The sequence below is a fragment of the Struthio camelus genome, chromosome 13 (assembly GCF_040807025.1).
Source record: "Struthio camelus isolate bStrCam1 chromosome 13, bStrCam1.hap1, whole genome shotgun sequence".
In the NCBI taxonomy this organism is placed as follows: Eukaryota; Metazoa; Chordata; class Aves; order Struthioniformes; family Struthionidae; genus Struthio; species Struthio camelus.
Window position 1 is genome coordinate 10,072,517 of NC_090954.1, and position 18,954 is coordinate 10,091,470.

The 18,954-nt window shown below is 61.0% G+C and overlaps 4 protein-coding genes across 5 annotated transcripts; 2 read left to right on the forward strand and 2 right to left on the reverse strand.

Moving 5' to 3' along the window:
• The first annotated feature begins 300 nt into the window (after positions 1-300).
• On the forward strand, positions 301-8,375 carry CLTB (clathrin light chain B). 2 transcript variants are annotated; one of them, XM_068959618.1, is made up of 6 exons: positions 336-603; positions 2,872-2,918; positions 4,404-4,521; positions 4,836-4,947; positions 5,378-5,431; positions 5,927-8,375. In XM_068959618.1, exons 1-6 carry the CDS (start codon positions 426-428, stop codon positions 6,096-6,098), a joined length of 681 nt encoding a protein of 226 aa, XP_068815719.1. In that variant the 5' UTR covers positions 336-425; the 3' UTR covers positions 6,099-8,375. The 2 variants fall into 2 exon arrangements, with proteins under 2 accessions (XP_068815718.1, XP_068815719.1); XM_068959617.1 differs by lacking the exon at positions 5,378-5,431 and having other exon boundaries at positions 301-603.
• A 1,835-nt stretch (positions 8,376-10,210) lies between these two features.
• Positions 10,211-10,973, reverse strand: HIGD2A (HIG1 hypoxia inducible domain family member 2A). The gene is made up of 2 exons (XM_068959621.1): positions 10,842-10,973; positions 10,211-10,575 (listed from the first exon to the last, which is right to left on the reverse strand). Exons 1-2 carry the CDS (start codon positions 10,954-10,956, stop codon positions 10,409-10,411), a joined length of 282 nt encoding a protein of 93 aa, XP_068815722.1. The 5' UTR covers positions 10,957-10,973; the 3' UTR covers positions 10,211-10,408.
• A 76-nt stretch (positions 10,974-11,049) lies between these two features.
• Positions 11,050-14,270, forward strand: NOP16 (NOP16 nucleolar protein). The gene is made up of 5 exons (XM_068959619.1): positions 11,050-11,320; positions 11,742-11,856; positions 12,518-12,587; positions 13,428-13,534; positions 13,819-14,270. Exons 1-5 carry the CDS (start codon positions 11,214-11,216, stop codon positions 13,960-13,962), a joined length of 543 nt encoding a protein of 180 aa, XP_068815720.1. The 5' UTR covers positions 11,050-11,213; the 3' UTR covers positions 13,963-14,270.
• Positions 14,271-14,553: 283 nt separating this feature from the next.
• Positions 14,554-18,261, reverse strand: ARL10 (ARF like GTPase 10). Its single transcript, XM_068960087.1, has 4 exons — positions 17,994-18,261; positions 16,995-17,157; positions 16,599-16,774; positions 14,554-16,084 (listed from the first exon to the last, which is right to left on the reverse strand). Exons 1-4 carry the CDS (start codon positions 18,192-18,194, stop codon positions 15,908-15,910), a joined length of 717 nt encoding a protein of 238 aa, XP_068816188.1. The 5' UTR covers positions 18,195-18,261; the 3' UTR covers positions 14,554-15,907.
• Between the last annotated feature and the right edge of the window lie 693 nt (positions 18,262-18,954).

Below are 18,954 nucleotides of genomic sequence, written 5' to 3' on the forward strand. Positions count from 1 at the left end.
GCTCGCGGGGGCTCCGGCAGCGGCCGGGGCAGCACCGCGACAAGGTGGTGGCAGGCGGATAAGGAGCAGGACGCGGGGCACCAGGGCCCCGCTTGGGCAGGGCGCCCGGCGGCGGTGGGGGGGGGGGGTGGTGTGCCGTTTGCCGGGCACATGGGGCGCCCCCGCCTGCGTGTGCCCACACGGCGGCCGGAGGGAAACCCGCCGGTGGGGCAGCAGGGCAGCCCGGCTCTCCCTGCGCCGGGGGGTGCCGGGCTGGGGGCCCCGCGGGCCCGGTGCGCGGGCGCGGCCCCGCCTGGCCCGCCCCGCCGCTGATGTCAGGCGGCGCCGCCCCCCCCCCCCGCCGCCGCCGCCGCAGTGACAGCTACGCCCGGGCCCAGTCGGGCCGCGCCGCGCCTGCAGCCGCAGCGGGAGCGCGGGGGGGCGCCATGGCCGACGACTTCGGCTTCTTCTCCTCGTCCGAGGGCGCCGCCGCCGAGGAGGACCCGGCCGCCGACTTCCTGGCCCAGCAGGAGAGCGCGATCGCGGGCATCGAGAACGACGAGGGCTTCGGGCCGACCGACGGCGAAGGGGCCCCGGCCTCGGCCCCGGCCCCGCCGGAACCGGGTGAGCGCCGCGCCGGGGGCCGCGGGGTCCTCCCGGCTGCACTGCCGGCGGGGGCGCGCCTCCGGGCTGCGGTCCTCAAGGCAGGAGGATCCGGCCCTGGGCTGCTCCCCCGAAGGCCCCGAGGGGAGGGTTCCCCCCGGGCTGCACCCCTCATGGATGTAAAGGAGGATCCGTCCCTGGGCTGCCCCACTGAGGGCACAGAGGGGATCCCCACAGGCTGCTCCCTGAAGGAGAAGGGGTGGGGGGGCACCCCCCTCCCCGATCTGCACTCCCATGGGCACAGAGTGGGGTCAGTCCCGGGCTGCACCCCTGGTGGTTGCTGATTTGGGGTCCCCTGCAGGCTGCACGGTACCCTCAGTGGGTGATGGGAACCCCCCGTGTGCTGGGTCTGTGCTGCACTCCCAGTGGGCAGGCAGTGGGGACCCCCCTGTGCCCCACATCTGCATCCCCGTCATGATTCTCCGGGGGGCTGTGCTTGGCTCCCCAGGGCTTGGGGTTCCCTCTCCTTGAACCTCAGGTTTTGGCATGACCCTTGAGCTTGGGCTTGCCTGCTGTGGAATGATTCTTTCTTTGTATGGTCAGGCTAGGTTCCCCAGGCTGGACACCCTCCCTTTCCCCCACGTCTCAGTCCCTCTGGCTGGAGCAGGGTGAAGGGGATCCAGGTGGGATTAGGGGACAGTGAGCCATCCATATGGGGCTGGGCAGCCCCTTCACTGGCCCAAAGACCGGAGAGTGCTTTGGCATGCAAAATGGAAGGCATTTCCAGCGGGGACATCAGTGTCTCAGCCCCTGGAGGTATAAGGTGCTAATCCGGATCTCATGCCTCCATTTGGGCCCCACTGCTGCCACAGTCCTCTTGGCTCCTTCCCCTGGCAGGCCTGCAGGGCCCTCCCGTGCTGGCTGCGGGGTGGTGTTTCACCACCCCAGAAGCAGGGCCATGGAGCCGGTTCTGGAGCCCAGAGAGGCGTTGGCAGCTGTGGCAGTAAATGCAGTCAGACAGGCTGAAGCTGGGTGTAGCCGGAGCTGTAGGACCAGTGCTATAGGGAGAGTGCTTGTCTGAGCTGCTCCAGAGCTGTGCTGTCACTGTGTGGCTGTCTGTGCCCCTGGCTGGCCTGGCCCTCGTTGATGAGAGCTCAGGGCCTGGAGTCTGCCTCCTGCGAAGCCTCTTCTCTGCACAGCAACAGAGAGCCCCCATGGGGCTGGTCTTGTGGCCCTGGTGTGCAGCTCTCAGGAAGTTCTCTGGTGCTGGGAAGGAGGTGGGGATGTACTGCAGCCATGGGCATCAGCAGTGCCTCGTTCCCAACCCCAGGGAATTGCGTGCATTCCCCAGACAGGTTCTTGAGGACCTCGGTATGCGTGCCTGCCCTCCTCCTTGCTCGCAGAGTGCACTGCAGTGTCTCTGTGGGCTCCGTTCCTGGCAGGTTTGCCTTCCTGTCACAGGCTCAAAACAGCTCTGCCTTTGCTGGCTGGAGATTGCTGGAGACTCAGCTGACAGCTGTGGGGTCACCAGTCCATGTCCACAGGCATCCTCTGCCTGGCCATTTGCAGGTTCAGATTTGCTCAGGTTGTCTCGGTGCAGTCAAAGTATCTATCTTTGTCCAGTCCCGTGCCTTAAACAGTCACCCTAATCTCCAGATAAGATAAAACACCAGTGAAAACACCATAAAGACATAAATGCTCAGGGAGATTCCTCTAGGAAGGAGAGGTGCTGGCTGAATTCCACCAGGGACAGGAGACCACTGGACGCAGCCCTGAGCCCTCTCACGGGTGGAAGGAGACCCCAGGTACCATACAGCAGCAGCGCAGGGAGGGTTTGCTGGGTTATTGGCTCTGGACACCAGTGCAGACAGTGCACTTCCCCTTCCCCTTGCTGGCATCAGTAGGCAGTGTGGGGCGAGGGTACTGGGGCCTGGGGCAGGCAGGGTGGGCTGTGCTGCCATGCTCTGCTCTGTTTTGGAAAGGGGGGGATTTGGGGCCCTGTTGGGAGCAGGCAGAGCCGATTGGGCTGGGAACGTGACGTCCTCTGAACGCAGAGACCTTGCTGGCTTCTGTTTGAGCTCTGATGTGGCTCAGCTGGTGTCCATTGTTCTGGCCAGCCTGGAGGTCTTCCGTCTCTGCCTCATGTATGGAGGGCTGTTGTGGATTGGTGTGCTGGGTTGGAAACAGCAAAGTCACGTCCTTCTTGAACCGACTTGCCGCTGGTTCATGAACACCAGCCCCTGTGGGGTCACCTGCAGCTGCCATAGCTGTTTTTCTCTTCCTCTCTAGCTGGTTTCCAGAATGGAGGAGCCACTGTCAATGGAGATGTCTTTCAGGTGAGAGCTCAGCCCCTTGCCCTGGCTGGTGTTGCCAAGGGAGATTAGGTGGGTACGGGGCCAGCACTCCGGTGCCCTGTCTGCAGGATTGGTTGGACTTTGCTGTCCAGCCTGGAACAGCTGTGGTGCTCCTGGGAAAATCTGGGTCTCATGTGAGGGAGTTCTGACTGCTCTGTTCTCACCTCTGTGTGAAAGTCTTGTCCCCCCTACCATGGCCCAGGGCTGGGAGTTAGAAGTTTTGGGACTGGCAGAACCAGCCTGATCCTCTTCCAACTGTGCCCCAACTTGCTCCAAATCTGTTTGCAGGTGGGCTGTGCCCTGAAGGAGTGCCTGGATCCTAAGAGCAGATGAAAAGCCTGGAGAAATCCTCCATTCTCCAAAGGCCCCCTCTCTCTAGCCTGGCTCCTGGAGGCCTCTAGGGCAGTAGGGAACATCTCTTGGCAGAGTCTGGAGACAGGACAGGGTTGCTGTGGGGAACCCCCTTTGCTGGTGCACGGCAGTGGTCTTGCTATAGAGCCCCGGCAGCATCTCTCCTTAAACCCGCATGCCTCATGGCTAAGGGTGTGTCAGGGGGCCTCCTGCCTGGGTCTCAGCCCCTTCTGGGAGCCCCAAGCCCTGCTGCGGTGGCGACAGGGGAAGCAGTGCCAGAAGCTGACGAGCTTTTCGTTCCACTCGCTACCAAGTGCTGTGGCATGTGCATTGCCCGTGCTTAGTTTATGGGATGATAATCACATCAGAGATGGGACAGACTTAATTAGATTTGGGGATCTTGGAGGAGAGCTGTAATCCCATCCCTGAGCTTAGAGTGGGGCTGGGCATCCTGACCAGCAGTAGGGGTTAGGAGAGATGCTGATGTGGGCAGAGCAGGATGCTGGGCTTGGCGGGAGCTATAGAGGGCAGCTTGCTCCGAGGAGCGAGGGAGGTTTTGCCTGCAGGCGGGTCTCCAGGCAGAGTGGTGCCTCCCTTGGGCCCTGCTGCTCGCCTGGGCTCTTTCAGTCTGCGGTGGCCAAACTGCCAGACCTGTGATGATGCTAATTCTTGGGGTTGCCCTACCTCTCCTGCCTCTGCCCCGAGTCAGAGCTGTGAAAGCCCAGCGCTGTGACCTCACAGTGAGGCCATGTGGTTGTGGGCACGATGTCACAAAGCTACCTGGCCATTCTCTGCCGTGGGGCGCGCAAAGAACGTGGGCGTCATGTTCGCAGCGAGCAGCCAGCCACGGAGAGGGGGGCTGGTGAGTCCTGCCATCTGGCGGGGCCTGGGCCCCAGGGCTGGGAACTGGGATGGCAGCTTGAGCAGTGCTGTGGGGACACTATGCTGGATGCCCTGGGCTGGTGTGTGGAGGGTAGTCACTATCCCTGCCACCCATTTCAGCCTTTCTCAGTGATGGGAACGCAGAGCCCTGTCCTGCGGTGTCAGCCCTTAGAGGTGGCTGAGCTGGGCTGTAGGAGAAGCTGACGCTGACAGTGAGGCAATTGTGTCCTGCAGGAGTCCAACGGCCCCACAGATGCTTATGCAGCCATAGCCAAGGCTGACCGGCTGACCCAGGAGCCTGAGAGCATCCGCAAGTGGAGGGAGGAACAGAAGAAGCGGCTGGAGGAGCTGGGTGAGATGCAAAGCCGTGTGGCTGCTCTCGTGGCCCCTCATGATGTGGCAGTTGGGGCCCTTGGGGTCCCTCACCTGGCAGCGAACTTGCTGCACTCCAGAGAGGTGTCTCGTGCCCCACACCATATGGATACCCCTGCCAACAGTCTGCTGTCCTTGGAGGCAGTGATGGCTTTCAGACAGTGCTTTAGTGGGGACTGGGGACAGGCCTGGGCTGGGGATCGGCAACTGTCCTCCCTGCTGGGGGGATGCCCAGCAGAGCCCGAGCGGTGCTCGTCTGTCTGATGGGGTCTGTCTGTCCGGCCCTGGTGTTAGATGCAGCATCAAAGGTGACTGAGCAGGAATGGCGTGAGAAGGCCAAGAAGGACCTGGAGGAGTGGAACCTGCGTCAGAATGAGCAGATGGAGAAGAACCGCGCAAACAACAGGTACCTGGGAGTCAGTGCGGCCGCTAGGGCTGAGGCCACTGTGGGGCTTGGAGGGAGCTGCTGTACAGCCAGATTTGCCTCCCTGGGATGTCTGGTGATCCCTGTTCCCATAGTGAAGCCCAGCGCTGCACAGAGGTAACTGCCAGGCAAGGGGAGAAGCCCCAGCTCTTTGAGCAGCTCTGGTAGCTGTGCCGAGCTGCCCTGGCCCCAGCTGAAGGTTGGGTTACTGCTGGGCCTTACGCTGGGGCAAGGTTGTGGCGTTGTTTCTGGGCAGTCCTATCATCGGTGACAGGTTTTTCTGGTGCTGTGTGCCATGATGAGTCAGTCGCGCTCTGTGGAGGACGCTAACCCCCTCTCTGTTTCTCTCTCTCTAACCCTCTGCCTGCCTGTCTGCTCTGCGCTCTCTCTCTGTCTGCGCCTCGGGGGCTAGGATCGCTGACAAAGCCTTTTACCAGCAGCCGGACGCCGATGTGATTGGCTATGTGTATGTGCCTCCTACAGACCATATTGTGCCCCGCAGGGTCTCGGGGTCCTAGCCCCGGCACTTTGGCTGCCCAGCCAAGGGAAGGGGGGATGCTGGGAGGTACTGGGCTCCCATGAGGGTCCTGGTGGGAGGGCAGTGTGGCTGAGCATCTCCAAATACTGGAGTCTTAGGAGGCAAGTGGAGCTCTTGAAAATGCCCCTGCAGAGGCTGGTTGAAGAGGCCAAGCCATGGGGTCTTGTGCCTCTAGGGGGACAGCCCTGGGGGCAGAGGAGTCTTGGGAGCAGGCAGGGACCCCAGTGTCCCTGGATGAATGCTGTCGTGGGTGAGTGTAGCTTGCAGCACCCTTGAGCATCTCAGGGATTCTGGATCCTGGAGGAAGCTGAGCTCGTTGCCTGGAGTGATGGGACTGGAAATGGGGACGTAGGGGTTCCCAGGCAGAGGGAAAGGTCTCTTTGGAAAGGGTTCTGCCAACGACAACCCTCAACATCTCTGCAGGGCCTCGGAGGAAGCGTTCCTGAAGGAGTCCAAGGAGGAAGCCCCGGGCTCTGAGTGGGAGAAGGTGGCCCAGCTCTGTGATTTCAACCCCAAAAGCAGCAAGCAGAGCAAGGATGTCTCGCGGATGCGCTCAGTGCTCATCTCCCTCAAACAGACGCCCCTGTCCCGCTAGCTGCCGCCCGGCACAGCCAAGAGCACAGCCAGGCTCACCGGGACCGGTGGCTTCACGGGGCCAGCCCGTGAGGGGTCCTTGCCCTGCCCACCCCCTGCTCCCTGGCACGCACCTCGGCTGTGCTTGACTCTCCAGTTGTAACTCTCCCCATGGTTTTCCTTTGCTTAAAAGGTGCATTGGTCTCTTTTTACACTTATTTATTACTGTGGCATTTCCCTGGGAAGCAACACTAAATGGCAGAGCTGAGTTAGTGGGGGGGCCCCCAGCCTGCACTCTGTGGGCAGGTCATGCCCAGGGCCTGGCTCAGAGAGAGGGGAGCCCCTGGGGTTCTTGTGTCCCCTGGTGTTCCCCACCTTGCACCCAGAGCAATGCTCAGAGGCTAGGAGTAAACCTGCCTGCTTCCTGCCCCAGGCTGTCCCAGTGCTGTGCTGCTCCAGGCATGACAGTCCTGTGTCCGGGCCTGGGTCCTAGTCCTGAGGCGGTGATCCTTAGTGGCAACTTGGGCTCCAGCCTGCCTTTGCTGTGGGGTTTGGAGCAGAGCTGGCTACAGGGCTGAGGTGGTGGAGGAACAGCCCTGGCTCTCAGCTCCACTCTGCAAGGTCCTGCTGGGAGCATGACAGAAGCGTGATGCCAGCGGGGCGGTGGGAGTGAGGAAGGTAAGTGTGGGGCACCCAGGGTGGGTCGAGCCTGCCAGCGCTCGGCACCAAGCACAGCAGAGCTCTCCCCAGCCTAGCGCTGCACCCCAAAAGGCTAGTGGGCTCACAGCAGCAGTTGCAACGTTGGAGTCCCATCCATGCCGTGGGGCTGCTGGTGCCAGACAGCACTGTAGTGAAGGCTGCTGGAAAGGGACCAAAGGGGTGAGCGTGCAGGGTATTTCCTGTCCCTTCCCAAGGCTGCTGCTGTTGGAAAGATGCTTCAGGGGCTTTCAGGTCTGTTCTGCTCCTTCTTCTGCTATCTGGAAGGGAGTCAGAGGTTGCGCAGCTGCAGAGAAGCAGGTAGGAAAGTTGCTATGGGAAAAAAATCAAGCCTCCAGCCTCCCCTCTAACCCAGGGGGGCCAGAGCAAGATTGGGCAGTTCTAGGTGCTGAGGGTGGTTCTGTCCCTGGAGAAGAACACTGCACATGTTTGCAGCTGGACAGCTGCTCTACAGCTCCTGTCTGGCCCAGCCCCCCACTGGATTTCCACACCTAAGGCAGTGAGGAGAGATGCTTCAGTCCTGCTCCCCTCCATAAAGCAGACTCCCCAGCCCAAGCAGCTGCTTTCCCTCCCCCGCTTGGCACCATGCCCTCCAGCTCTGAAGCCCAGCCTTGGAAATCTGCTAAAGTAGTGCTTCGCTGCATAGCAGGAGAGGGGTGGTCAGATGCTGTCGTGCCCTGCTGCAGGGCAGCCTTGAGGTTTTGCTCCACTGCCTGGCTCACTGTGGGTTTGGGAAAGGCTCACAGCAGTGGGGAGGGGGCAGCGACCCAGAGCAAAATCCATAAACTTTGTCCGAGCCTCGCTGCAGAGCCTTGCTCAGCCTGTAAAGCAAATACACGGAGCTCTCCAGCCCTGCAGCCACAGCTCCACCAGGCAAGGGCATCGGCCCTGCTCCTGCAGCCCTCACAGGGCTGCCTGGCTGCACAGCCCATGTGGCACCACCTGGCTGCCACCCTCAGTGGCACCACTGAGCCACACAGCCCATGTGGCTCAGTGGTGCCACTACAGCTGCTCAGCTGGTTTGGAGGATGCCACGGTCCCTGGCAGTGGGCTGGAAAGGGAAACAAGGTGCACGGAAGGCAACTTGATGTTTTGTGCTGGGATTATGCCCCTTTGTCGTTAAGGCTGGTCACTTGTACTCCATCCCCCTTAGCCCTGGCATGTCTAGACAGCTCTGCTGTGGCATGGGATGGACATAGATGGTAGGATGATATAGGGCTTCAGCCGCCTGCCTCTGCCTTTCACTACAGAGCAGCTGGAAGCACCTCTGGTTGCTTTCCAGGAACAGGGAGCCTCCCTGCCTTCTGGCCTGGCAGGAGTTCCTGGTCCAGCTGCAGGAACTGGCCTAGGTCCCTACAGGCTCAGGGTGCAGCTCCTCCATACCTAGCAAGCAGCCAGACCCCTGGATTCCTGCCTGCAGCCACTCCTTTGCAGAGGGGCCCAGCTGCCACGTGCCCTCTGTGCCAGGTGGGGGCAGCCAGCTCTCAGGGAGCAGTGCCCACAGCTGTTCTACATCCCCCCAGCTTTGGTATACGTGACTGTTTAAACCACCTATTACAATAAACCGACATCTCCAAACTGATACTATGAGGCACTGTTTTCTTTCTGCTTTAGCAATGCGTACCTGTGTGTTTAAGAGAACCCACATCTACAAAACCTTCTGCAGGAAGGACAGAGCTGTAGGAGAACCACATACGACAGGAAAAATGGGAGGGAAGGCTGTGGGATTTGCACTAAGTTCATGCACAAGCAGTGGCAGCAGGCCTGGAGGGCAGTAGCTGTCCTCTGCCTAGAGAGCTGGTAAGTTGATACTCATCAAGACATGCTGAGTGTAGCTGGGCAAGCTGTTCCTGAGCTCCTCCAGTCATCTGCCAAGTAGCTGTTCCACAGGCCCCATCCTGCAAGGCAATGTGTGTGTTCAGGCTGTGAGAGCAGTTCCAGGGATTAAGTTCCCAGAGAGCTGCATATCAACAGCTTTTCATACACCCTATCTATAGCTGGCCAGAGCTGGAAGTGCCAGTGATGTAGCCAACAACAGAATTTCTTCTGGGAAAGATGTACTGAGTAGCTAACTAATGAAGGAAGAAGAGCAGCTCCAAAGAGCAGCTTGGACACGTTCCCCAGAGCAAGCCGAGCCCCAGTCTCCTCCAGTGCTGAGGTGGAGCTCACCCAGCTCTTTCTGCTCAGCTCTGATGATAGATCATCCCGATGGGAGAGATCCATTAAAGTCTTCCCCACAAGCAATGTCCTCCTTTCCTTGTCAAGGCCCGCTGGCACCACAGCGCCCTGGATGAGACCAGCCAGTGTTCATCTGCAGATGGAGGCAAGCTTACTTGGCGAGCTGCTCTGGAAGTCAGAGTGCAAGGACAGAGTGGGATTAGCAAATTGCCAAGCAGATGGCTGTAAAGTTCCCAGAGGCCAGGGAGAGGTTGGACACACGCACTGACAGGCAGATACCCACACAGCAAAGCCTTCTACATGGATCAAGGAAATACTTTGGGCAGCTGGGTGGTTTGGAGGCATCACATCATACTCGGGGATGCGTGTGCCCCGCTCTCTGCCTTCCCCCGGCAGACATATGCTCTGCCTAGCGTCAGGTCACAGGACCTAATCACAGCAGCCCACCAACTAGATCTGATGGTCCCATTTCCTCCCTGCTCTGCGGCTCGCACACAAGACTAAAGCCTCATTACTCTTGTCACCTGCAAAAGATCCTTGATACGATCCAAATGATTTGATGCAGACTGTGTGACTTGAGTCACCTGTGAAGATGTTTGTCATGACACAGGAAATGCGAGTCCCTTTGGGAACAGGATACTTGCACAGCAGTCAGTTCAAGTTCATGAGAAGCAGCAAGTTCTGCAGGAACTGGCTTCCTAGGAAAAGCAGCTGAAATACCAGCACGTTCCAGAGAACATAGCCAAACACCATGTTGGGGAGCTGAGTTCCCAAGTTGTTTTCACAGGGAGCTATGTGTCTTGTGCTCTACTTGCATCACCACAGCTTCAAGGCAGCAGTGCCTTCTCCCATTCCTTCCTGCACTGTTTACGCTTCTGCCTTCTCACTGCTTTACAATTCCATATCAGTCAGAATCTTACTGCAATTCACTTTATTACCCACAGGTTGCAAATGAATAGATTACATATTCTCTCCAAACAACTCAGCCACTGCATATGAACTCTGTCCTGACAGAATCAAGCTCCAACCAGAGCTGGTCCTTCCTACCGAAGTAGTTCATTTCTCAAACATTTGTGCACCACTTGATTAAATGCAAGTGTGAGTACAGACCATTATCCACCAAGTTGCAAAGAAATCAATTTTAACAGACAGCGATGGCAACAGGGCTTAGGGAGACATAGCCTGTCAGCATTCTAGGAGAATAAGCTCTCAGGGAATCAAAAAATGCCATGGTCCACATTTCAGGTTAATAACAGAGGTGTATTAGCTGTATTTCCAATACACAGGAACACAGACCATCTTTGACACTAGCTCAACCACCACAGTTGTCTCTCAGGGAACTCATACGAGAGAGAATCCAGCCAGAATCCATCCCACCACCTGGGGCACAGGCTGGTGGGGGCACACCCACGGCTGCAGCGCATCTCCTGCCTGATTTCACTTCCTCGATTTCATCGCCGTGACCACCATGCCTCCCAGGAGGGCTGCGAAGGTGAAGCCCTGGGCCAGGATACGTGCCCTCATCATCAGCTGAGACTGGCGGACGTTGCCCCTCTTGAAGCTGATCAGCCCGTAGGTCAGGACGCCGACAGTGCAGAGGCAGCCTGCCGAGGAGGACGGACAGAGGGACGGCGTCGGCGGAGCAGGGCCGCGGGCTGACGGGGACCGCGCCGAGCAGGGGCCCCGAGGGCGGTGCGCTCCCCCGCCCCGGCTCCCCGCCTCGTTACACGACGCCTTCAACCCAGGGACACCGGCTCCGAGGGTCGGCGCCCCGGCAGGCCGCGCAGCCCCCTTGCTGACGGGGTCTGGGCTCAGGAGGGGCCCTACCCTCTTCCCCCCCGCTTTCCCCTCACTCGCCGCCCCCCCTCACCGAGGGGCACCAGGGGGTTCTCGCGGGTCTTGCGCAGGAACTTGTCCCCGAAGCCCTCCTCGCGGAACACGGGCAGCGGGCTCCGCTCCAGCGGCGGAGGAGGCCCCGCCGCCATGGCCGCGCTCCGCCGGGAAGGTGACTGCCGCCCTTCCCAGCCGCCGTAGCCAGGAAGCGGCGAGCCCTTCTCCGCCGTCAATGGGAAGCCTGCTCCCGGCAGGCTGCGCGCCCGGCTCTCCCTGCCGCGGGGCACGCCGGGGGCTGTAGTCCCCTGTGGGAGGGGCCTGCAGGCGCCGCGCCGCGAGCGGACTGCGCTTCCCGTGGTGCCCCGCGGCAGCGGGGTGGACGACGGCGGCGGCGGCGCGTGGGGCCGCCATGCCGAAGGCCAAGGGGAAGAGCCGGCGGCAGAAGTTCGCCTACAACCTCAACCGCAAGCGGCTCTACCGCAGCGCGCGCCGCCGCGCCGCGCCCCGCATCGAGTGGTGGGGGCCGGGGCACGCGTGGCGCGGCGGGGGGGCGTGTGTCCGCGTGGAGGTGCTCGTGGGGGGTCACGTCTCTGTGCCGTGCCCTGGCGTGATGCGGGCCCGTGGGGTGGGCACGGGGGGGAGAGGAGCCCGCGTGGGTGGCCTGGGGGACACGCGCCCACACTGGGGCTGGGGGGTGCAGGAGCCCGGCGGTATGGGGTGGCCCCACGGGGGACGCGTGCCCGCGGGGGCGGGCTGGGGTGGCCCGGTGACGTGCCTCGTGGGCGGGCGGGGTTGGGCCGGCGTGGGAGGGCTGTGTGGGCAGGGACGGGAGCCCACGCGGTGTGCGGGAGTGGGCCTGTGCCCGGCGGGGAGGGGAGCTGATTTCTCCACGCGGGGGTGGGCGTGGGCCAGGGCTGATCGCTGCCGCTGCCCCCAGCTCCCACGTGCGCCATGCCTGGGACCCCGCCAAGTCGGTGGCGCAGAACCTGGCCGACATGGGCCTGGCCGAGGACCCCAACAAGGCCGTCCCCATCCCGAAGAAGAAGCTGCTGGTGAGCGTGGCCCTGCCGTCGGCCTCCGCGGGGCCCGGGGGGTGGGCAGCCCTCCCAGAGGGTGCGCGGTGGGGCCGGGGAGGGCACCGTGGGGAACAGTGCACAGGGCGGGTGACTCTGGGATCCCTAAGCTCTTCTGCGAACATCTGGGTATGGGGATGAGCGAATGTATTGGAGAAAGAGAGCAGGCTTTAAAATCAGAACAAATAAACCCGGTCTCCTGGGATTTGCCTGGAGAGAAGTGGGATTGGGAACGCTGCAGCCAGCTTGCTTTAGCTAACAGAGAAACCCCCTTGGCATGAAACAATGTGAGCGCAGCCTGCCTTCATCGATAGGTGAGGCTTCCAGGGTGGCCTCATGAACTGTCACTCTTGTCAGAAAGAACAGAAGTGATACTTGTCTCTGTTCACACGCTATGTCCCAGTGCACAGTGAAGGGCTGTGCAGAGATCGCTCGTGACGGGCAGTGCTCTGCTGTACCACGCAGGCTTGCCCATAGGCTAGCTTAATGACTCAAAAAAATGGTTCTGTTTAGGCCAGCTGAGATTCCCTAGTCCGCAGGGCTGTTATGGAAATAGTTAAGAGTTTGGGGAGCAGCACAGAGTCCCAACTCTCCTCCAGATAGACTTTTCTTGGGTTGTCTTGTCTCTCATTCAATGCAGGGGGCGGAGATGGAAATCGATGGACAGGAGAAAGGGAAGAAAACAGTGCGAAAGCCCTATGTGTTGAACGGTTAGTGCTGCTTTTATCCTCCTCGGGGAGCACAACTTCACCGTACGCAGCCTTGGTGGGTGTGCTGCTCTGTATCACTGTTGTCATTACATGTGGGGGCTTTGCTCCCAAGGCTCTGTAGGTCATTTTGTCTCTCATATTTGTGCTGCAGGACTGTCCTTAGCCATTGTGCTGTGACACTGGCAAGGAAGGTTATTAATTCTTGTACATTCTTTGCTTTGCTTCAGAGGTTTTAAGCCTTGTGGGCTTGTAAAGGAGTACTCGCAGTACTCACCTGGAGACGTCAGCTTAGGGAGTTCCCAGCCAAGGCTGGAGCTGAGCCAGGAGCTAGCAGAGTAGTTCTGCCTTTCCAGTATGCAGCCTCTCTCATGACTTTCCTTTCCCTCCTGTTGTGCCTTTTTCTTAAGGCTTTTGTCTGCAGCCCTAAGAGGGCTCTTGTCACTCTGAGACTTGCTGATTCTGGACACCGATGTGACAAGAAGCAGTGGTTGTACTATCCTGAGTATTTTAGTGGTGGGCTGCATGGCTCTGAACAGTTGCACACTGCAGCCTGGACAGCAAATGGTCTGTTCCTTCCTCAGAGTGTGAGCTGGACAGGAGCAGCAGCACAGACCTAGACACCTGCATTGTACACAAAGGGCTGCTCTCTCGTTCCTTTTCTTGCATTATCATGCTGGTGAGCAGTCCGGTGTGTGCAAGCAGCAGAGCTGCGTTGCAGGAGCCAGCTCCTCTTTCTCCAGTGCTGACAATAGATCTTTAGAGGTAGCTGGCGTCCTCTGAGGTGCTGCTCGATCCCCTTTCCTTCCTACCTCCTTCACAATGTCTCTGTCCTCTGCCTAGAGATGGAATATGAGGCCAGTCTTCCTGAGAAGAAGTCAAACACACTTTCGCGAGACCTCATTGACTACGTGCGGTACATGATACAGAACCATGGCGAGAACTACAAGGTAGGTACTGGCTGTCCCAGAGCAAGGAGGACCTGGAGTTTCTCACTACTGGCTTCTGCAGAGAGGGAAATGCTAAAGGGTCTATGTCCTGGAACCTGTTTCCCAGCCTGGTTGATTGTTAAGGGGAGGCAGCACTTTGAACCGTGGCCCGATCCGTATCTGACTCAGGTGCTGAATAACAGCCAGCCTGGGTAGACCTGCCTTTGGAGAATGGTTCGCGTGACTGGGCTGGTTTGGTGTTTGCTCATGTGGCCTCTAACTCATCCTCCTTTTCTTTGTCACAGGAAATGGCACGAGACGAGAAGAACTACTACCAGGACACACCCAAGCAGATCAAGAGAAAGATCAATGTGTACAAGAATTTCTATCCTGAGGAGTACAAGGATTTTGTTGCGTCGCTCAAGCAGGAAAAGATGGATGTGCAGTGACCGTCCTTGTTCGCGGGTTTGCCTGCAATTGCAGGCTTGATGCTATCACTTTCTGAGCCAAGAGGGAACAGGGACTGTATCTCCAGGTGACGGTCACTCACAGGCTGTGGCTCCTGGACCAGGACTCAGTGCCTGCAAGTTGAACTATGCAAAGCCTCTCAGGCTGGAAGAAGGACCTTCATGAGACAGAGACAGTTATGACCAGGCATGAGACACTCTTGGCTGTGGCTCATGGTGTTGGGGCTGAGTGTGCTCTGCTACTCCCCACTTCTTTTGCCTTGTTATAATAAATTGCTTTTTTAAACTGGTGTGAATATGTCTGGCCTATGCAGTTGGCCTGCTTCAAAGAGTTCCTTGTGCTGACCTATGGGGCGTTGGGCCTGTGTGTCACTGACAGGGCCCTCTGCAGCCATGGGGCTGGGGTACTTGCGGGTGTATGGGGCAGCACCCGGGGCTTTGCTGATTTCCCTGCACGCAGTACGGGTAAGAGAGGGGCCACATGCTGCTTCCCCTGGGAGTGACCTCCCTGCTTCCAGCTCTGAGAGCCTGGGCTGGGGGATGCCTTCCCTTCCAAGGAGGTGGAAGACAAAGCAGGGTCATCAGTCTCTTTTATTGAAAGAAGTCACTGTACACAAGATTTCACAGTATAGTCCAGCCAGCGCATACCCCTTCTCCATGATGCGTTCTCCAGCTTCCCCTATTGGTTTTCCAGGGCCACACGTACTGCGGCCTAACCAGCAGCCTTTCCACAGGCAGGCAGAGCTTGTGCAGTCCCTGAGCCTGGCTCCTTCCCCTTCCCCTGGGGCAGCTGAGAGGGAGGGAGACCAGAGGACGGGCAAACTCCTGCTGGGGGAGATTCCTACCAAACAACACCTTGTCCCTGCTCAGGGTGAGGGGTTAGCGCAGGGCTGCCCGATACCTGCTTTTGCCTCTCTTTTGCAGGGCTTTAAGTACAAAGTCTGGGGAACTGCTGAGAACTGCGCCTCCTACCCCAGGTGAGTGGCAGACCAAACTGGTTATTCCCACTGGTGTGCGTGATGCTGGCCCTGTCTGACTGGCTGGGGTGGCAGGGCTGTGACACAGGGCTGTGTAAGCAGTTACTCAGCATGTTTCTCAGGAAGTACACGTAACCTTTTATCAGTTCAGGAAATCTGCCAAGAGTGTTCCTCTGTTGGGACTGCTGCTCTGAACAACCCCGGGAGCTGAGGGGTAGCGCTCTTCTGCAGAGCATGGGTAACATGGACCAGCAGTTCCCCCCTGCCCTGCACCATATGCTGCTGGCTATCATCTCTTCCCATCCCTCGTGCAAGTGAGGGGATGCGTCACCCTGCTATCAGGCATGCCTCTGCACGGAGACTCTGGGGACCCAGCTGGCAGAAGAAACTGCATCTGAGGGGCATCACAAACAGCCCTGCCCCAGGCAACTGGCTCTGGCCCAGTGGGGTGAGGGAATTGCTCCCCTCCGTGAAAGCTTCCTTGTGGGCACTGCCACTCTGCTCTGTGCCCTCTCCGCCATCCTGGGGGAGCCGGTCTGTGCCGACAGTCAAGGGGCCTGGTTCAGTTCTTTAACCTCATTCATTTCATATCCTGCTTGGCTGCTGTGAAGGCACAAGGCCCTGCCCCATGCTGTACCCTCTCTGCTAACCTGGAGGTAAAAGCCGTGCTTGTGCCTCTGTCTCAAGGGAGGCTTTGCTCTGAGTTGGGCAAGGTGGCTGCCCCTCTCCCCCTGGCAGAGGCCAGAGGCTGCTGCTCGTGTTCCCCGAGGGCAGCTGGCACCTGAGCTCTACCTCCATCCTCTCAGGGTGCAGCAAAAATAGCGCAGGGTCAGCAGATAACGGTGAGACGAAGCCCCTGGCTGCTCGCATCCCGCTGTCTCTGTCCCAGCACTACAATCCCCGAAAGGGGAGCTCCCAGGGGTGGGAGTCTGAGTGGGCACCCTGAGGACTCAGGGCTGCGAGAGCAGGGTGACCAGCAGGCTCTTGACGTGGAGGACACTGGTGGCGCTGCTGAGGCTGGCCCAGGTCGCGCTGGTGGGCAGGAGGAAGAACTCCCGCTGGCCGTCGAGGGTGTGCAGGGCCAGCTCGTCGTGCAGCTCCGCCGCGCTCAGGGCATCGCTCTTGTCCTGTGACGGGGAGAGGACACGGCTCAGGAGGGCCACCCAGCCGGACAGCCCCCCTCGCCTGCGGCCATTCCTGCAGGCTAGGACCAGCACGGCAGGGTGCCGACGGGCACCTCATCCCACCTGTGCAGCCCTGGCAGAGCCTGTGCGCAGGCAGGGCCTCTTTTCTTTTGCATTTAAGTCACTTCAGGGCAAAATAATAGGAAGCAGCACGAGGCACGCGCTTGGCCGTCTGCCCGGAAAATGTAATTCCCCTGAGGGTCTTTGCACACTGCAGCGTGCCTGGGTGCTTTCCCAAAACTCATTAGCTGAGATAAGAGGAGCAGCTCACGCATTGGTAACGGCAGCCTCACTTCACGATACGGGCTGGAGGAGACAGGCCCTGAGAACGTGGATTTTACAAGAATTGGTGGATACTGGGTGTCAGCCTTTCCCCTCAGGGCCCTGAGGAGGGACAATTCCCCTGCAGACAGCACGGGCAGGAGCTAGGGGACAGCGGCAGGGAGCGGACACCCACCTGCTTGTTGGCCAGCACAACCAGGGGCAGCCGGGGCTCCTCAGCCAGCAGCGCGTGCAGCTCCTGGCGCGCGGTGAGGAGGCGCGACCTGTCCACCGAGTCCACCACGAACACCAGCACGTGGGCCTGGCTCAGGTAGTGCGGCCAGTAAGCCCGCAGGTTCCGGCTGCCGCCCACTGCGGGGAGAGGCACGGTCAGACGCCCAGCGCGGGGGCGAGCCGGGCTGCGCTGCGTCCCCGCACCGCCCTGGGAAACGGGCTCTCGCAGGGCCGGAGAGCAGCCCTGGCTGCGCTGCACCCCCAACCCGGTGCTGGTAGGTGGGCAGAGGCTTACAGGGGGCTTTCAGGGCCAGGCTCAGTCCTGGGGTGACAGTGGGGGAGTCAGGGCCACCCTTACCCTCCAGTAGGTCCATCTCCAGCCCCTCAGTGTGCAGCCGGGCAGAGTTGAAGCCGTGCGTGGGCGCGATGCGCTCCTTGGCTGTCTCACTGCAGATGTAGTGCAGGACGCTGCTCTTCCCTGCTCCGTCCAGCCCCAGGACCAGCACCTGCCTCCAGTCCAGCTGCAGCAGAGGACGGCATGGGGCTGGGCAGAGGCCAGCCCCATATTCTGGAGCCCCCAGCCCTGTGCTCGGGCAGCAGGTGGTTCACAGACCAGCCTGCAGCAAGGGGTCCTGCCAGCCCCCCCCAGTTATCTGCATCCTGTGCCCCTTTTCCTAGCCTAATGGGCTCCCAGGGGGATCCCAGGGGTTTCCGGACCCTGAGCTCCCACCCTCACCTGGACAAGCTCGGGGAGAATCCTGGTGGGATCCCAGGGATATCCACACCCTGCGCCCTCCTCTCCACCTGATGGGCTCCAGGGGCGATTCAGACCTGTGCCCCCTTCCCCAGCACGATGGGCTCCAAGGGGGCCCGGGGCGGGGGGATCCTGGCAGACCTTCCCGGGAGATCCAGACCCTAAGCCCCCTTCCCCGGCCTGATGGGCTCTAGGGGGCACCCTGCGGCGATCCTGACTCTGTACTTCCTTCCCCAGCCCGGAGGGGCTCAGAGGGGATCCGGGGGGTGATCCAGACCCTGCACCCCCTTCCCCAGCCTCCTGTGCTCTGGAAGGGGTCCCGGTGGGATCCCTGCACCCCTGATGATCCCACGGACGGGAGCCCGACCCCGTGCCCCTTCCCCTGCTTGATGGTCTCGGAGAAAAGGGCTCCGGAGGGGGGTGAGGTCCCAACCCCGCCGACCCCCCAACCCCTGGTCCCTTCCCCACCCCGTTGGGATTGGGAGGCTCCGGGGGGGGGGGGGATCCCGGCCCCTGTGCCCTCCCCGCCCGGGGGGCCGGGGGGCTCCCGACGAGGGCAGGTCGGGGTTCCGGGGCGGCGAGCAGAGGCTCCCCGGCTCTTACCGTGCCGTCGGGGGGGTCTCGGCTCTGCTGCTCCCGCAGCTGCCGCAGCTCCCGCTCCCACCAGCCGGCCCAGCCGGTGCCGCCGCCGGTGCCGACGCCGCGGAAGTAGATCTTCCAGGCGATGAAGAGGAGGGAGCCGAGGGCGGCCACGGCGGCCCCCAGGGCCAGCGTCAGGTGCCGGAAGGCACCGGGCGGAGCCATGCGGGCGCGGCGGCGGCGGCGGCCCGGAGCGCTCGTGGCGGCCCCGCGCCCGCGCTGCCGCCGGTGCCGGTGCCGGTGCCGGCCGCGGCGGGCGGGCGGGCGGGAGGGGCGGGAGCGGCGTGACGGCGGCCCCGGCTGGGGGCAGGACTGGGATCAGCCCAGCGGGTTTTGCTGGCGGGGCCGGGCGGGAAGCGGGACGCTCCGGACGGGAGCAGGCGGGTGGGCGCCCGCGGGGGCCGCAGGGGAGACGGCGGTGCGGGTGGACATCACTGCCCGTGACGGGGACGCCTGCGCCCCAACCAGGGCAGGGCCGGGCCCTGGGCGACCTCACCTCGCCTTGACCTGGCCCTGCCCTGAGCGGCAGGTTGGTCGAGGGCTTTGCAGAGGCCCCTTTCAATTGAATCTTGCCGTGATTTTGCAGAGCAGAGCCCAGCAGACTCCCTGCTGCCGACTCAAGTTTCCCTCTCTGCTCCCGGGTCCGATGCTTTCTCAACGCTCTTTTGGCCACATCATTTTCTCAGGCGTTTCCCGGTCTCCCTTTCCGCTGCCAAGCAGGGCACCAGTGCGGGAAGGGCAGGGAGCAAACCCCAAACCTGCCCACGCTCTCCCCAGCCTGCCCTGTGCCCCCAGCCCGCCCCCAAGCTCCCCAGACTTCACTTTCCCCTCAGAGCTGCTCTGTCCCCTCCCCAGCCTGCCCCATCCCCGAGCCTGCCTTGTTCCCCTGACGTTACTCCGTGCCCCTAAATCTGCCTCATGCCCT

Bases quoted from the DNA above. Each gene is read 5' to 3' on its own strand.
- CLTB (XM_068959617.1), top strand. From the start codon at position 312: ATGTCAGGCGGCGCCGCCCCCCCCCCCCGCCGCCGCCGCCGCAGTGAC. The intron at 604-2,871 runs GTGAGCGCCGCG...CTTCCTCTCTAG, and splicing joins CCCGGCCCCGCCGGAACCGG to CTGGTTTCCAGAATGGAGGA. The intron at 2,919-4,403 runs GTGAGAGCTCAG...TGTGTCCTGCAG, and splicing joins TCAATGGAGATGTCTTTCAG to GAGTCCAACGGCCCCACAGA.
- HIGD2A (XM_068959621.1), bottom strand. From the start codon at position 10,956: ATGGCGGCGGGGCCTCCTCCGCCGCTGGAGCGGAGCCCGCTGCCCGTG. The intron at 10,576-10,841 runs GTGAGGGGGGGC...CCTCCTCGGCAG, and splicing joins GAACCCCCTGGTGCCCCTCG to GCTGCCTCTGCACTGTCGGC.
- NOP16 (XM_068959619.1), top strand. From the start codon at position 11,214: ATGCCGAAGGCCAAGGGGAAGAGCCGGCGGCAGAAGTTCGCCTACAAC. The intron at 11,857-12,517 runs GTGAGCGTGGCC...CATTCAATGCAG, and splicing joins TCCCGAAGAAGAAGCTGCTG to GGGGCGGAGATGGAAATCGA. The intron at 12,588-13,427 runs GTTAGTGCTGCT...TCCTCTGCCTAG, and splicing joins AAAGCCCTATGTGTTGAACG to AGATGGAATATGAGGCCAGT.
- ARL10 (XM_068960087.1), bottom strand. From the start codon at position 18,194: ATGGCTCCGCCCGGTGCCTTCCGGCACCTGACGCTGGCCCTGGGGGCC. The intron at 17,158-17,993 runs GTAAGAGCCGGG...CCTCTGCTGCAG, and splicing joins GAGACCCCCCCGACGGCACG to CTGGACTGGAGGCAGGTGCT. The intron at 16,085-16,598 runs GTGGGTGTCCGC...TCCCCGTCACAG, and splicing joins TTGTGCTGGCCAACAAGCAG to GACAAGAGCGATGCCCTGAG.